Below are 17,567 nucleotides of genomic sequence, written 5' to 3' on the forward strand. Positions count from 1 at the left end.
CATGGAGAGTCCTATGTGAGCTGCTGCTTCTGTCTGTTTCTCTCAGATATCACAGGACCTGAACAGAATAAATTCTGACTCACACTGTGACTGTTATGAGTGTGAGTAAATTGTACAGGATCCTTGTTAGGACAAACAGAACCTGTTTGCTTTGGGACCTGTAAGGTTACCTCTGCATACCCAGCGGTGTAGTCACAGGCTAGCTTCAGGGACCCCAGAGAGCTTGGGCTCCTACTATACAGAAGTACCTCAATCTCCTATAGAGAGTCCCGGACAGGAGGGAGAGTACGGCCCAGGATGCAACAGCCCAGGAACAGTGTGTTTTTAGGTCAGCACTGAGCATATGGTAGTACAGTGGGCAACACCTTGCAACGTGAGCTAGGTCCGTGGGTCCTGGCAGGGGAGGACAACGGCTTGCCTCCCCGCCAGCAGAGCTCTATTTTTGGGATAAACTCAGCGGTAGTCCCCTCCCTGCCTAGCGCTGCCTAGCCCAACAGCTGGCATACACGGCCTCGTTTACGAAAAAGTGAGCGGTCCAGTTCTTTGGGGCAGTTGCTCGGCATCGTGAGAAGATATCATTATTTCGCTGCTTCGTATAAGAGACTCACTCTTCAACTGCATTTTTACATTGAGTCGAATCCAGAAGTTACTATGATCATCATCCATCCAGCTTTTATTCATGTCTCCAACTAGATTAGCAGGATCACGCAATGTCTGTGTCAAAAACACAGCCACACGTGAGTATGTCCTCCGGCATGTCGAACAAAGGCAGACACGTAGGAAACACCTGTCTGGGACTTGTTAAAGAGTCCTATTGATACGTGTGTCCTCTGATGACGTCATCACACTGTCGAGACAGACACGTAGCAGACATGGCTGTGACTTATTGAACTGTTTCAGTCCGCATGAGAAGACCGGACCGTCCTATTGATACGCCCTGTTACGGAAGAGTCCTTGGCTTCGCCTCAAATGAGAACCTATTCCCTTTGTAATGGAATACTGTTGACCAGGGCCCATAGGAAACAATATAATATGGTAATAGAGTAGGAAACAATATAATATGGGAATATAGTAGGAAACAATATAATATGGGAATATAGTAGGAAACAATATGATATGGGAATATAGTAGGAAACAATATAATATGGTAATAGAGTAGGAAACAATATAATATGGGAATAGAGTGCCATTTGGGATTCCATCCTTGAGGCTACAGGTCGTGCGTGTGCAGAAATGTGATGTTCAGATTAGAGGTCGACCGATTAGGATTTTTCAACGCCGATACCGATACTGATTATTGGCGGGCCAAAAAGGCCGATGCCGATTAATCGGACTATTTTTTTATTTTTATTTGTAATAATGAGAATTACAACAATACTGAATGAACACTTATTTTAACTTAATATAATACATCAATAAAATCAATTTAGCCTCAAATAAATAATGAAACATGTTCAATTTGGTTTAAATAATGCAAAAACAAAGTGTTGGAGAAGAAAGTAAAAGTGCAATATGTGCCATGTAAGGAAGCTAACGTTTAAGTGCCTTGCTCAGAACATGAGAACATATGAAAGCTGGTGGTTTCTTTTAACATGAGTCTTCAATATTCCCAGGTAAGAAGTTTTAGGTTGTAGTTTTTATAGGAATTATAGGACTATTTCTCTCTATACGATTTGTATTTCATATACCTTTGACTATTGGATGTTCTTATAGGCACTTTAGTATTGCCAGTGTAACAGTATAGCTTCCGTCCCTCTCCTCGCTCCTACCTGGGCTCGAACCAGGAACACATCGACAACAGCCACCCTCGAAGCAGCGTTACCCATGCAGAGCAAGGGGAACAACTACTCCAAGTCTCAGAGCGAGTGACGTTTGAAACGCTATTAGCAAAACGCACGAAAATGCTGTTTGAATGAATGCTTACGAGCCTGCTGGTGCCTACCACCGCTCAGTCAGACTGCTCTATCAAATCATAGACTTAATTATAATATAATAAACACACAGAAATACGAGCCTTAGGTCATTAATATGGTCGAATCCGGAAACTATCATCTCGAAAACAAAAAGGTTTTTCTTTCAGTGAAATACGGAACCATTCCATATTTTATCTAACGGGTGGCATCCCTAAGTCTAAATATTCCTGTTACATTGCACAACCTTCAATGTTATGTCATAATTACGTAAAATTCTGGCAAATTAGTTCGCAACGAGCCAGGCGGCCCAAACTGTTGCATATACCCTGACTCTGCGTGCAATGAACGCAAGAGAAGTGACACAATTTCACCTGGTTAATATTGCGTGCTAACCTGGATTTCTTTTAGCTAAATATGCAGGTTTAAAAATATATACTTCTGTGTATTGATTTTAAGAAAGGCATTGATGTTTATGGTTAGGTGCAGTCGTGCAACGATTGTGCTTTTTTCACAAATGCGCTTTTGTTAAATCATCCCCCGTTTGGCTTAGTTGGCTGTCTTTGTTAGGAAGAAATAGTCTTCACACTGCATATACCCTGACTCTGTTGCAAGAGGTGACACATTTTTCCTAGTTAAAAGAAATTCATGTTAGCAGGCAATATTAACTAAATATGCAGGTTTAAAAATATATACTTGTGTATTGATTTTAAGAAAGACATTGATGTTTATGGTTAGGTACACGTTGGAGCAACGACAGTCCTTTTTCGCGAATGCGCACCGCATCGATTATATGCAACGCAGGACAGGCTAGATAAACTAGTAATATCATCAACCATGTGTAGTTAACTAGTGATTATGATTGATTGATTGATTGTTTTTTTATAAGATAAGCTAGCTAGCTAGCAACTTACCTTGGCTTCTTACTGCATTCGCATAACAGGCAGGCTCCTCGTGGAGTGCAATGTAAAGCAGGTGGTTAGAGTGTTGGACTAGTTAACCGTAAGGTTGCAAGATTGAATCCCCGAGCTGACAAGGTAAAAATCTGTCGTTCTGCCCCTGAACAAGGCAGTTAACCCACCGTTCCTAGGCCGTCATTGAAAATAAGAATGTGTTCTTAACTGACTTGCCTAGTTAAATAAAGGTGTAAAAAATATATATAATAATTAGCAAATCGGTGTCCAAAAATACAGATTACCGATTGTTATGAAAACTTGACATCGGCCCTAATTAATCGGCCATTCCGATTAATCAGTTGACCTCTAGTTCAGATAGCCAATACCCATGAGTATACCATTGTGTGTGCCTCCCTGCGACGCTGCCTTAGTTCTGCTGACTGCAGTGATATGTATCTGTTTGACGTCACATCTTTCATGGCAAAAGCAACAGCAGAAAAGGATCCTGTTTATGTAACTGCCTAGCAATACACAAAATGGATGGATGTACACAGTGCATGATCATCAAATCAAATGTGCAAATAGTCTGGGTAGCCATTTGATTAGGTGTTCAGGAGTCTTATGGCTTGAGGGTAGAAGCTGTTTAGAAGCCTCTTGGACCTAGACTTTGGACCTAGACTAGAACAGTCTATGACTAGGTTGCTTGGAGTCTTTGACCATTTTTAGGGCCTTCCTTTGACACCGCCTGGTATAGAGGTCGTGGATGGCAGGAAGCTTGGTCCAAGTGATGTACTAGGCCGTTCGCACTACCCTCTGTAGTGCCTTGCAGTCGGAGGCCGAGCAGTTGCCATACCAGGCAGTGATGCAACCAGTCAGGATGCTCTCGATGGTGCAGGTGTAGAACCTTTTGAGGATCTGAGGACCCATGCCAAATCTTTTCAGTCTCCTGAGGGGGAATAGGTTTTGTCGTGCCCTCTTCACGACTGTCTTGGTGTGCTTGGACCATTCTAGTTTGTTGGTGATGTGGACACCAAGGAACTTGAAGCTCTCAACCTGCTCCACTGCAGCCCCGTCGATGAGAATGGGGGAGTGCTCAGTCCTCCTTTTCCTGTAGTCCACAATCATCTCCTTTGTCTTGATCACGTTGAGGGAGAGGTTGTTGTCCTGGCACCAAACGGCCAGGTCTCTGACCTCCTCCCTATAGGCTGTCTCGTCGTTCTCGGTGATCAGGCCTACCACTTGTGTGGCACTGATCTGCATCGCAGTGCTAGCTGTGCCACCAGAGACTCTGGGTTTGAGCCCAGGCTCTGTGCGACCGGGAGGCCGATGGGGCGGTGCACAATTGGCCTAGCGTCATCTGGGTTATGGAGAGTTTGGCTGGCAGGGATATCCTTGTCTCATTGCGCACTAGCGACTCCTGTGGTGGGCCGGGTGCAGTGCACGCTGACCAGGTCGCTAGGTGTATGGTGTTTCCTCCAACACATTGGTGCGGCTGGCTTCCGGGTTGGATGCGTGCTGTGTTAAGAAGCAGTGCGGCTTGGTTGGGTTGTGTTTCGGAACACACATGGCCCTCGACCTTCACCTCTCCCGCGTCCGTACGGGAGTTGTAGCGATGAGACAAGTCAGTAACTACTAACAATTGGATACCACGAAATTGGGGAGAAAAGGAGGGGTGCAGTCATGAGTGAACAAGAGCACGCACCCCTGAGGGGCCCCCATTTTGAGGATCAGCGTCGTGGATGTGTTGTTACCTACCCTTACCACCTGGGGGTGGCCTGTCAGGAAGTCCAGGATCCAGTTATTGATGAGCTTTGAGGGCACTATGGTGTTGAACGCTGAGCTGTAGTCAATGAATAGCATTCTCACATAGGTGTTCCTTTTGTCCAGGTGGGAAAGGGCAGTGTGGAGTACAATAGAGATTGCATCATCAGTGGATCTGTTGGGCGGTATGCAAATTGGAGTGGGTCTAGGGGTTCTTGGATAATGGTGTTGATGTGAGCCATGACTACAGTCTGGCTACAGGTCGGTAGTTGTTTAGGCAGGTTACCTTAGTTTTCTTGGGCACAGGCACTATGGTGGTCTGCTTAAAACATGTTGGTATTACAGATTCGGACAGGGAGAGGTTGAACATGTCAGTGAAGACAGTACACGTCCTGATAATCCGTCTGGCCCTGCGGCCTTGTGGATGTTGACCTGTTTAAAGGTCTTACTCACATCGGCTACGGAGAACATGATCACACAGTCTTCCGGAACTGCTGGTTCTCTCATGCATGTTTCAGTGTTATTTGCCTCGAAGTGAGCATAGAAGTAGTTTAGCTCGTCTGGTAGGCTCTTGTCACTGGGCAACTCTCGGCTGTGCTTCCATTTGTAGTCTGTAATGGTTTGCAAGCCCTGCCACATCCGACGAGCATCAGAGCCGGTGTAGTACGATTCGATCTTAGTCCTGTATTGACACTTTGCCTGTTTGATGGTTCGTCGGAGGGCATAGCGGGATTTCTTATAAGCTTCAGGGTTAGGGTCCCACTCCTTGAAAGCGGCAGCTCTAGCCTTTAGCTCAGTGCAGATGTTGCCTGTAATCCATTGTTTCTGGTTGGGGAATGTACGTACGGTAACTGTGGGAACGACATCATCAATGCACTTATTGATGAAGCCAATGACTGATGTGGTGTACTCCTCAATGCCATCGGAGGAATCCCGGAACATATTCCAATCTGTGCTAGCAAAACAGTCCTGTAGCTTAGCATCTGCTTCATCTGACCACTTTTTTATTGATCTAGTCACTGGTGCTTCCTGCTTTAATTTTAGCTTGTAAGCGTGAATACATATGCACGCACCACTTTCCAGTTTTGGGGTTTTTTATCATTTTTGGGAACAAGTCATTTTTTTCATTCCATTTCACCAATTTGGACTATTTTGTGTATGTCCATTACATGAAATCCAAATAAAAATACATTTAAATTACAGGTTGTAATGCAACAAAATAGGAAAAACGCCAAAGGGGATGAATATTCTTGCAAGGCACTGTAAATAGCCTGGAAGGGTTTGGATGCCAGTGCTAATATTCTCCTCTGAGCAACAGGGGGCCCAGAAAATGGATCTGGATTTGTTAGCTGTTAGCGTTCAGCATTTTTGGATTACACAATTTAACATTTTAGCGCTTTTTGCATATTAGCATCTCTCATGTTACGCTAGCTCCTGCTTCGCATGTAGGTTTGACAGGCCCACCTGCCTTGGCAGGCAATGGCAGAGCAAGGAAAAATACTGTAGGGGTATTTATTCATCACTGGTTCCCAGATATAAGAAAATGTTAGTGCACGCACACACCCACTTTTAGAGGAATCACAGTTTAATGGAGGCATCTGTTGTTTGTTCTAAGGTCCAGCTAAATGCCTGTTGACCTACTTGTGGGGAAGGTGCCTTCTCTAGTGTGCAGCAAAGCCCACCGGGCTTTGGATTTGTTATGAATAGAGAATTAAGTAGCCCGAGCCTTGGCTGCAGTGCCTGGCAACACATGCCTTGGGTCTGCTGGTATTCCCCACTATACACTCTTACTGCTACTACAGCAGCATCCACCCGGAGCTTCTCTTTATCAGCCACTCACTCTCAACAGAATTACACACCCCAGGACAGTGTATCACCTTATATAAGCCTTATTTATTACCTTACCTGTTAGTGGCATGATAAGCAATTGGATTGCTAAAAGCACATTCGGTAGTGCAGAGTTGCGAAACTATGCACCTCTTAAAATAACACATTCTGGAAAACTAAAACAAGCACTTCTTATTCTACGAGATCAAGATCAGCCAGTTTCTCCCTGTTTGTCTGTTTTTCCCCATTTGGTGCCTAAGCAATACAACCCAGGTTAAGCCCACTAGCTTCCCTTCCTCTCTATTAGGAAAATAGAATAAACACAACTCTGCAATAACTGTTAAAAGGCATGTTGAGTTATTTTATGAAGATGAATTGCTGCGGGGAGAGTTTGTGCTTCGGGGTTTTAAACTCACAACTCATTTCCAAGGAGATGCTGTGTTTAATGAAAAACGTCCTCCTCAGTCCACATTTTGATGGGAAAGGAACCCAATGTTTCCATGGTGATTTGTGTAAGGACTTTGACCAGGCTACTTAGCTGATGGTTCTGTACTATGCTAGTATACTATACTATCTCTGACTATGGTTTAGTTCTGTCTCTGGCTGTAGTTGTGTTGATTCTTCCATCTACTCAAGGTATTGGTCTCGGTTTTTACTATCAGCTATTAGAATATCCTGTGTTTTTGTCCACATTTTGACTGAAGGGAAGGTCACATTTGAGTTAGCTGATCCGAAGGACAGTACCTATTAGCATATCCTGTGTTTTTGTCCACATTTTGACTGAAAGGAAGATCACATTTGAGTTAGCTGACCCGAAGGACTGTACCTATTAGCATATCCTGTGTTTTTGTCCATATTTTGAAAGAAAGGAAGGTGAAATTTGAGTTAGCTGACCAGCAGCGCTGTACCTATCTGTGTCAGCTTCCAACCTTACCGGGTACACAACTCTGCTAACAGGACAAAACCAAGAGACTCAAATTCACCTCTCTAATGGCGCACCTTCTGCACTGTGTTGTAGGATTGGCAGAATCCCTAGATGTAGTATTTTCTAGTGCTTTCACTCTTTCTCTCTCGCTCTTGCTCGCTCGCTTGTGCGCTAATAGCTCCAATAAACCATTATTCCCAAGCACGTCTCAGGCCATCCATGTCTGTATTTAATCTTTAATTGTGTTAGCGAATGAAAAAATTGCTTTGGGGATTCGACGGCTTGAAAGAGACATCTTGTTCATTTGGCTCATCATTATCAGCGGAATAGCTTCTTGGTTGAAAAGACTTAATAAGAGACAAAACAATATTATTACTAGATAGTCTGGAGTTTGCTGTGCATCATAATGTTTTTTTGTGTTTTTGTTTTTTTTACATTGGATGACAAGCTATTATGGAGGCTATTATCCAACTATTTGTAATGGTTGTTGTAAAATGTCATGGTTTTGCTCCTCACTTTCATAATGTAACAACGCGTAAGCCTATTTCTAATTTTTGTACCATCGTCCTTAGATCTTGCAAAACGTTCTAATGCAGTTTGTCAGAAGAAAGCACGGCCATTATGAGTCTGACTCAAACCTATTGAGACTCTTTAACACGTCCTCATAAACACTTACTGTAGATGCCTCACACACTTTCAGACTACTATAGTTTCTTACTAACACTTAGATGTATCACACACTTTCAGACTACTATAGTTTCTTACTAACACTTAGATGTATCACACACTTTCAGACTACTATAGTTTCTTACAAACACTTAGATGTATCACACACTCTACTGCTGCTATTCCCAAAGTAGTTAAGTGCTCTTCTGAAGAGAGCGTTTCTAGTGGCTCGATGAGATTGTCCTGCCTTTGGGGAAACTAGGAAAGTGTACCACACACATCTTCTTCACAGGAAGCATAATGGACTTTCTTACCTTTTTTAAAGAACATGGTGACACATTTAGGATGTGAATAGGAGAGGAAAGGTATAAATAGCAGTTAGGCCTTTTGCTGTTGACACAGAAGTGTGTCAAATAATTGATTACATCACAGATGTTGATGAAACAAAGCTGACAGATATTCTCCAGGGTTATGCTGTCAATCTTGGTTGTACAGTACTTATGTTTTATTGATGCACATATTGATACAATACTCACAACATAAGATATTGATATTGTATGTGTGTATGTGACCTTGCTCTAAATGTGTCCTAAATGAGTTTGAAGTAATTCGAGATTTTTAGACAGGCACAAACTTCAGGGCGGAACTTTCACCCCAAAAACGGAAATTGATGTCGAGATCAAAATCGCCTCCGACGCTTAGCTCTGGTCCCCAGGTGACAATTAATTTATTTTCAATCTCACTACCTCACGCAGGGCATCTAAACTGTTCATTACCATCCAGGTCGGAAACAGCTACTAAAGTGATGTTTTGGGGCAGAGCAACTCAAATAGCTCCTTCATCCTATTGCTCTATTTCTTTACCGTCAACTGTACTGTTCTCACTGAAAGCAGTCAGTATAGGCTTACCTATACTATGTAGTGTATCATGAGGTTACACAATACTTTGGCCCCATGGCCAGTCGGTATAAACTTACCTATACTATGTAGTGTATCGTGAGGTTACACAATACTTTGGCCACATGGCCAGTCGGTATAAACTTACCTATACTATGCAGTGTATCATGGGGTTACACAATACTTTGGCCACATGGCCCAAAACCTCTCAAAGGGCTCTCTACAAGGTTTCAACTGAATGAGTTAAATAGCAATTGAATCAGCCTCAGTCGTAACCCCATAAAAGCTTGGATATGTCGCTGTGACCCCTTTGTTTGCTGAGGCTATTTCACTTTTTTACTCTGCATAGCAACTAATTGAAGGCCTCTCTCATAGGCTATTCACAGAAAGAGTAATAGTATGGAAGCATATAGCTTCATACAACACTCCAAACAAGACAACAATAATCATCTTATCGAGCCAGTACGCTAAATGTGCTGAAAGTCATCACACAACATATACTGCTCAAAAAAATAAAGGGAACACTTAAACAACACATCCTAGATCTGAATGAAAGAAATAATCTTATTAAATACTTTTTTCTTTACATAGTTGAATGTGCTGACAACAAAATCACACCAAAATAATCAATGGAAATCCAATTGATCAACCCATGGAGGTCTGGATTTGGAGTTACACTCAAAATTAAAGTGGAAAACCACACTACAGGCTGATCCAACTTTGATGTAATGTCATTAAAACAAGTCAAAATGAGGCTCAGTAGTGTGTGTGGCCTCCACGTGCCTGTATGACCTCCCTACAACGCCTGGGCATGCTCCTGATGAGGTGGCGGATGGTCTCCTGAGGGATCTCCTCCCAGACCTGGACTAAAGCATCCGCCAACTCCTGGACAGTCTGTGGTGCAACGTGGCGTTGGTGGATGGAGCGAGACATGATGTCCCAGATGTGCTCAATTGGATTCAGGTCTGGGGAACGGGCGGGCCAGTCCATAGCATCAATGCCTTCCTCTTGCAGGAACTGCTGACACACTCCAGCCACATGAGGTCTAGCATTGTCTTGCATTAGGAGGAACCCAGGGCCAACCGCACCAGCATATGGTCTCACAAGGGGTCTGAGGATCTCATCTCGGTACCTAATGGCAGTCAGGCAACCTCTGGCGAGCACATGGAGGGCTGTGCGGCCCCCCAAAGAAATGCCACCCCACACCATGACTGACCCACCGCCAAACCAAACCGGTCATGCTGGAGGATGTTGCAGGCAGCAGAACGTTCTCCACGGCGTCTCCAGACTCTGTCACGTCTGTCACGTGCTCAGTGTGAACCTGCTTTCATCTGTGAAGAGCACACGGCGCCAGTGGCGAATTTGCCAATCTTGGTGTTCTCTGGCAAATGCCAAACGTCCTGCACGGTGTTGGGCTGTAAGCACAACCCACACCTGTGGACGTTGGGCCCTCATACCACCCTCATGGAGTCTGTTTCTGACCATTTGAGCAGACACATGCACATTTGTGGCCTGCTGGAGGTCATTTTGCAGGGCTCTGGCAGTGCTTCTCCTGCTCCTCCTTGCACAAAGGCGGAGGTAGCGGTCCTGCTGCTGGGTTGTTGCTCTCCTACGGCCTCCTCCACGTCTCCTGATGTACTGGCCTGTCTCCTGGTAGCGCCTCCATGCTCTGGACACTACGCTGACAGACACAGCAAACCTTCTTGCCACAGCTCGCATTGATGTGCCATCCTGGATGAGCTGCACTACCTGAGCCACTTGTGTGGGTTGTAGACTCCGTCTCATGCTACCACTAGAGTGAAAGCACCGCCAACATTCAAAAGTGACCAAAACATCAGCCAGGAAGCATAGGAATTGAGAAGTGGTCTGTGCAGAACCACTCCTTTATTGGGGGTGTCTTGCTAATTGCCTATAATTTCCACTTGTTGTCTATTCCATTTGCACAACAGCATGTGAAATTTATTGTCAATCAGTGTTGCTTCCTAAGTGGACAGTTTGATTTCACAGAAGTGTGATTGACTTGGAGTTACATTGTGTTGTTTAAGTGTTCCCTTTATTTTTTTGAGCAGTGTACATTTCCCCATGTCCCGAAAAATATATGCCTCAAAAACATTTGATTGAAATGTCTATTTGATCATTTTCATTGGCTGAGAATATCAATGAATATCCAATATGGAAGCATAATCCAGTGGATCTGTCTCCTTCAGCTTAGCAGGAAGTGATTAGTATGGTTATGATGACTAAGACTGTCTTTTTAAAGGCACTCCAAAACATAACAAACCTGAGTCTAGAAGCTGTTGGTGAAAATATCTCAGTGTGCTGCTCTTTGATTACATCAAGCAGGCACTGTTCAGGTAATTGCAGAGTATCTACCTGCAGTCCCCTAGCACCATGAGTCACAGTGGTTCACTCTATCCTTCGTTTGATTTCGCTGAACAGAACTCAGACTCAAGGGTTCAGTTCAGGCCTGTGGTTGGTGGGCTTGGCTGCTCTGTACTTTATTCATGTAGGATCAATATGTTTATTTACCTGTCTATCTGGAAAGTAACACAGTCTTTAGCTGTGATATATCTACTGTTGGAGAGAGATTTGGTTTTGTCAGGATTCTAGACGTTCCTTCAGTGGCTCATGCAAACCTCTATTTACTGTATCACATCTTACAATAACTCAAACCTCCTTCATTTTCATTTGGTTCTCTTCTCAAACTGTTAGCCTCTCGCTGTCTGTGGTTCAGTACACTAGGTGTGTAACAGTACACGTATTCGTACCAAACCGTTCGGTACAGGGACCTCGGTTCGGGCCGCACTGTGAACCCTAATGAATATATAAAAATATATAAAAAATAAAAACACTAGGCCTATAGGTTATGCCAACGCTGAGTTGTATGCCTCTTGAGTAAATCTGAGCTGAAAAAACCCCCAAAACATTTCAGGCTATTCCGTTAAAACAACTAGGGCCTATGCACACGTTGTAATAAAAATAGTAATTTTAATTGATACATTTAAAACTGTTCTTTTGTGAGGCGCAGGCGGGAACTGGTTCTGTACGATGGCCGAGTGGTGGGATCGATAAACCAGGAGGATTCTCCATAATCGTTTAAATCGGCAGTTTAGAAACATTTTGGCTTCCCAGTAGAATACAATGGCGATAGACAGAGCGAGTATGTTGCCACTGCTCAACAAGAATAGCCTATGCAGCTGCCAACACCTCAAACATGTTGACACATTGACACCGACATCACCCCAGTATTCCTACCACCTGAGCAAGACGGAAACGCAAAAAAAAAAAGAAATCTCCCTTTTGCTTTCAAACAGCAATTCACAGCTGATTCTGATCGGGGGAAAATAAATTACAAGAGTGATAGGTATGTTTATAGCTGCGGATATGCGCCCATTCTCTGTGGTTTTGAAGAATAGGGGGTTTCAGCACTTTGTGGAAGTGCTCGAGCCTCATTATAAACTTCGCCCTCTCCCACCCATTTCTGCAAACAGGTAGTACCCGCTCTATATAAGCAAGCTAAAGACAAAGTTGTCAATGAATTGGCCAATGTTGTGCAGGACATCTACAGCAGGTGTACTCAACTACTATTTGAAAAGATCCGGTCACACAAATTCCTAGGTGTCCAAGGTCTGGATGGATATGTAATTTATCATGTAACCCTGAAAACCCATGTAAACCCATGTAACCCTGAAAATACAGTGTTGTTATATGGATCATGATCATATATGGAATCAGGAATATCAACACTTTGTATTTCTTAAGTAAACAATAATGAACTAGATTATGGTTGGTGTCTCATTTTCCCACTGAACTGAACCGTAACCCCAAAACCGCAATACGTACCACCGAACCGTGGGTTTGGTGAACCTTTACAGGTCTAGTGGGCAGCCGGACCGACTTGTTTTGATTCAACCCAGATTTAGTATATTCACTTTAATGTGTTTACCTACCTACTGCTCTCCCTTCTACCCAACTCTCATCGATCTCCCTCTAAGCCAAGGTCAGCAATGCTGAGAGGAAAGTGAATTACATGGGAACGCAAACCACACACACACACACACACACACACACACACACACACACACACACACACACACACACACACACACACACACACACACACACATACACACATGTAATGACAGTCATGAGGTAAGATTTGGCTGTTTTCGTTCTCACTCTTCGCCAGCGAAGCTGAACACTATAAAAAGTACAAGAGTGTATTAACGTGCATTAGCACCTCATTTAGTTCCTGTCCCATTGTAGCGCTCCTGTTTACATCTGCTGTGATACACCCTGTTACCCTGCTGCTGTTCAGCTCTAGCTTCAGTGTTGACGTTTTCTCTCACACACACACACACACACACACACACACACACACACACACACACACACACACAGGTCATTCACACATTCACACTTTCTCTCTCTCTGTTCCAGGGCCCGCTGGGTGGAGCGGAGGAGAGCCCTGTCTCCGGCCCAGCAGCAGCACACCAGCCTGGGACGCGGCACAGCTTCGTCCAGGACCACTTTCAGGCACAGTACAGGTACGAGTCATAGACAATATCATACAGGTACATTAGTAGTCACAGACGATAAGAGGTGAGGAGTCACATTCAATTAGTACAGGTCATGTAATAACGCATACTTAAGTTATGCAGCAATTCAATAATGATTTCTCACACCATGAGGCTTCATGGAGTATAAAAACACCTACTCTTCTCATCCAAGACTTTTGTAATGTCTGTGTGCACAGTTTTTTCTCACCAGAATCTATAGCGTGCCATTATTTACAGTATAGGTATTCAGAACAGGTGAGCATGCACTTTCCCTCCTGTGGATAAGAACCGCTAGCCTGCTAAAGTAGGTCACATTGAGCTAGCTGTGAACACTTTCTGGGATTAGTCTCTGTCTGTATCTTGTTTGGCTCTTTTCCTCCTGGTCTGCAGTACACACACACATACACACAAAGCAGCAGCAGCAGCAGGATCCCTACGTAGCCAGTCTCATGGAGATGCAGTGACCCTCTGCTAGCCTTGTCATGATGTTCTCCATCTCCTTTCCTCCCCATCCACCTCTTCTTAGATCAATCTGTTGAAACATTCCACTTGTTGATTTATGATACCAACCACTGATCTGTATACCACATGGATTGACTGAGCAGTTTAACAGATGATTAGACTTTGACACATTCATATTGTATAGATAATGAGATTAGACCTGAAATGTACAGAATCTGCTGGGAGTTGATTGCAGCCAACAGGCAGTGCTCCTTTATAACAAAGAAGGACTCCAGTTGTATCGGGCTTAGTATTAGACTTAACACCATGCTGGTAGATCAGCGTGAGTCAATCAATATAGGGTTAACCCCAGACAGTTAGACTGTATTGATGATGATGCGGGGTTAACCACCCAGTCAATCATGGGATTATGATTCCAACTCCCTCATCACAGGATTATGGATTATACACTTATACAAACCCACTGTATCCCTGCGGAGACTGATCTCCCCAGGCTGCTAATTGGAAATTGCTCTCCGAATCCATTTTGCCTTATGGAAAAATTTGTGTCTAAAATGGGATATCGGAATTTTGAGGTAGAATATTGGAATTCCGAGATGGAATATTCAAAGTAAAGTGTGTCTTCTTTAACATCAACCCCCTTGGCTGTTGGCTATGATGTGTTTGCCACAACTGCACACAGGTTGTGTTTACATCCTATTATCAAAAATAGCTGTTAATTCATTAGCAGATAAGAGTAGCGACACTAGGGGAAATCTGAGACGTAACCTTCAAGACACTCCAAATGCATCCCTAAACAGCTTAGTAAAGAATGCTAATGCGATGGCTCCTCTCATCAATCATTTTGTCTCTTGTCTCAAATGGCACCCTATTCCCTTCATAGTGCACTGCCTAGTCTGCGGTCCAAACACTTAAAAGACACATCCTCGTCCACTTACCCTCGCCTTATGCCCTTGGGGGAGTCCCCATCGCCATCTTGGAGGATGGTCCAAATGATTAGCCAAGCAAGGGAAGTTTGCAACGTAAGCCCCTCAGCCCACGTTTTTAGTTGGCTTTGCACAATTACGGGCCTGAAACTCCCCATAATTCAATTCGCGATGATTGTACATCCGCGAAAACTTAAAAACAACATCAATGTAGAAGTCAACATACAAGTGTAAGTAAAAACGAATGCTACGTAAAAATGTAATATGTTTTTGTTTGGTTATCTTTTGGAAATTGTAGAAATATGACATTTTCCATCTTCAGAAGTTCCAGCTAGGCAGGCTAGCATCAGTTAGCTAATTCATTTGCTGGCTATCATACAGTAGGCGTATATTAATAATTATATATTCAATACAAGTAGACATGCACTCATAATTGACTGTAGTGCATATAAAGCACCAGCAAGTTACCGGTGGCTGAAAACACAATCATTGCAGGATGTTTGAGTGGCGAATTTCCGGCCAAGGGTGGTCGATTTAAAAATCATTCCTTCCTCCCTCGCCCCTCACCCTGCAAGTGTATACTCGTCAGACGTCATGATACGCCATCAGAAGTGTCCACTTAATTTAAGGGCTGAGGGGATAGGGTGTCTTTTAAGTGTTTGGACGGCAGCCCTCGACGAACAGTTTTGGCTGACAGCTGTGAAGTGTCTTCCCCCTCAGGTGGATGTATATACAGATGTAGGATCTTAATTTGATAATTTTTTTGTTGCTGAGAATTTTCTTGCAAAGCAGGTAATGCAAACTTCTAGTGTATTTGAGTTTTTAAAAGGCTTCTGAAGTTTGTAATTTCAATTTTGAAATTTCAGACTTGATTTGCCCTAACGAAAAAAGTATCCACCCCTACAAATGTCAAGGGTGTAGTGTAGTGTAGAGTGTAGTGAACAGGCGCACCCAGTCAGACAGCGCACCGTCTGACCGATCCCCGGATGACCAGAGGAGGGAGATGTGTGGGCCCAATAGATCAACTGGTCACGGACAGCAGACGGAACGTACATACGCCCAACAGGACACTGGAGGGGAGCCGGCTCTGTACGCAACGCCTGCTCAATGTCCGCATCCAGCTCCCACACGACTGGTGCTACCAGGCAGGAGGCTGGGAGTATGGGAGTCTGATCCATGGGCCGCTCTTCTGTGTCATATAGCCGGGACAGTGCATCTGCCTTCTTATTCTGGGAACCTGGTCTGTAGGATAGGGTAAACACAAAACGGGTAAAGAACATGGCCCACCTTGCCTGACGAGGATTCAGTCTCCTCACTGCCCGGATGTACTCCAGGTTGCGGTGGTCAGTCCAGATGAGAAAAGGGTGTTTAGCCCCCTCAAGCCAATGTCTCCACGCCTTCAACGCTTTAAACACAGCCAACCACTCCCGGTCCCCCACATCATAGTTATGCTCCGCTGGGCTGAGCGTCTTCGTGAAGAAAGCACAGGGGCGGAGTTTTGGTGGCGTACCCGAGCGCTGTGAGAGCACGGCTCCTATCCCAGCCTCGGACGCGTCCACCTCCACTATGAATGCCAGAGAGGGATCCGGATGAGCCAGCACGGGAGCCGAAGTAAACAGAGCTCTTAGCTGCCCAAAAGCCCTGTCCGCCTCAGCCGACCACTGCAACCGTACAGGATCCCCCTTCAGCAATGAGGTAATGGGAGCAGCAACCTGGCCAAAACCCCGGATAAATCTCCGGTAGTAATTGGCAAACCCTAAAAAGCACTGCACCTCCTTTACCGTGGTGAGGGTCGGCCAATTACGCACGGCTGCAATGCGGTCACTCTCCATCTCCACCCCTGATGTGGAAATGCGATACCCTAGGAAGGAGACGGCCTGCTGAAAGAACAGGCATTTCGCAGCCTTGACAAACAGGTCATGCTCCAACAGTCGTCAAAGTACCTTGCGCACCAAGGACACATGCTCGGCAAGTGTAGTGGAGTATATCAGAATGTCATCGATATACACCACTACACCCTGCCCGTGCAGGTCCCTGAAAATCTAATCTACAAAGGATTGGAAAACTGATGGAGCATTCATCAACCCGTACGGCATGACGAGGTACTCATAATGCCCTGTGGTGGTACTAAACGCTGTCTTCCACTCGTCTCCCTCTTAGATATGCACCAGGTTATACGCACTCCTGAGATCCAGTTTCGTGAAGAAGCGCGCCCCATGCATTGACTCAGTCGCCATGGCGATAAGAGGTTGCGGGTAACTGTATCTCACCGTGATTTGATTGAGACCTCTATAGTCAATACACGGGCGTAAACCTCCATCCTTCTTCTTCACCAAAAAAAACTTGAGGAGGCGGGTGAAGTAGAGGGCCGAATGTACCCCTGACGCAGGGATTCAGAGACATATGTATCCATAGCCACCGTCTCCTCTTGCGACAGGGGATACACGTGACCCCTGGGAAGCGCAGCATCTGCCAGGAGATTTATCACACAATCCCACCGTCGATGAGGTGGTAATTGAGTCGCCTTCTTTTTACAGAAGGCGAGAGCCAAATCGGCATATTTAGGGGGGATGTGCACGAGACCTGGTCTGGACTTTCCACCGTGGTAGCACCAACAGCAACCCCTACACACCTCCCTGAGCACTCTCGCGACCACCCCGTGAGAGCCCTCTGTTGCCAGGAAATAGTGGGGCTATGCAGAGCCAACCATGGAAGGCCTAGTACCACAGGAAACGCAGG

At 44.7% G+C, this 17,567-nt stretch overlaps 1 protein-coding gene across 2 annotated transcripts in view; it reads left to right on the forward strand.

The window, feature by feature from the left end:
• LOC106564672 (ubiquitin carboxyl-terminal hydrolase 43) overlaps positions 1 to 17,567 on the forward strand; it is a 112,394-nt gene that overhangs the window by 26,716 nt on the left and 68,111 nt on the right. For both annotated transcript variants that reach the window (XM_014130888.3, XM_014130889.3), the window contains exon 3: positions 13,322 to 13,428. In XM_014130888.3, coding sequence (XP_013986363.1) covers positions 13,322 to 13,428 — 107 coding nt within the window. The remainder of the gene's footprint in view (positions 1 to 13,321; positions 13,429 to 17,567) is intronic.

The sequence above is a fragment of the Salmo salar genome, chromosome 12 (genome assembly GCF_965601325.2).
Source record: "Salmo salar chromosome 12, fSalSal1, whole genome shotgun sequence".
Lineage (NCBI taxonomy): Eukaryota > Metazoa > Chordata > Actinopteri > Salmoniformes > Salmonidae > Salmo > Salmo salar.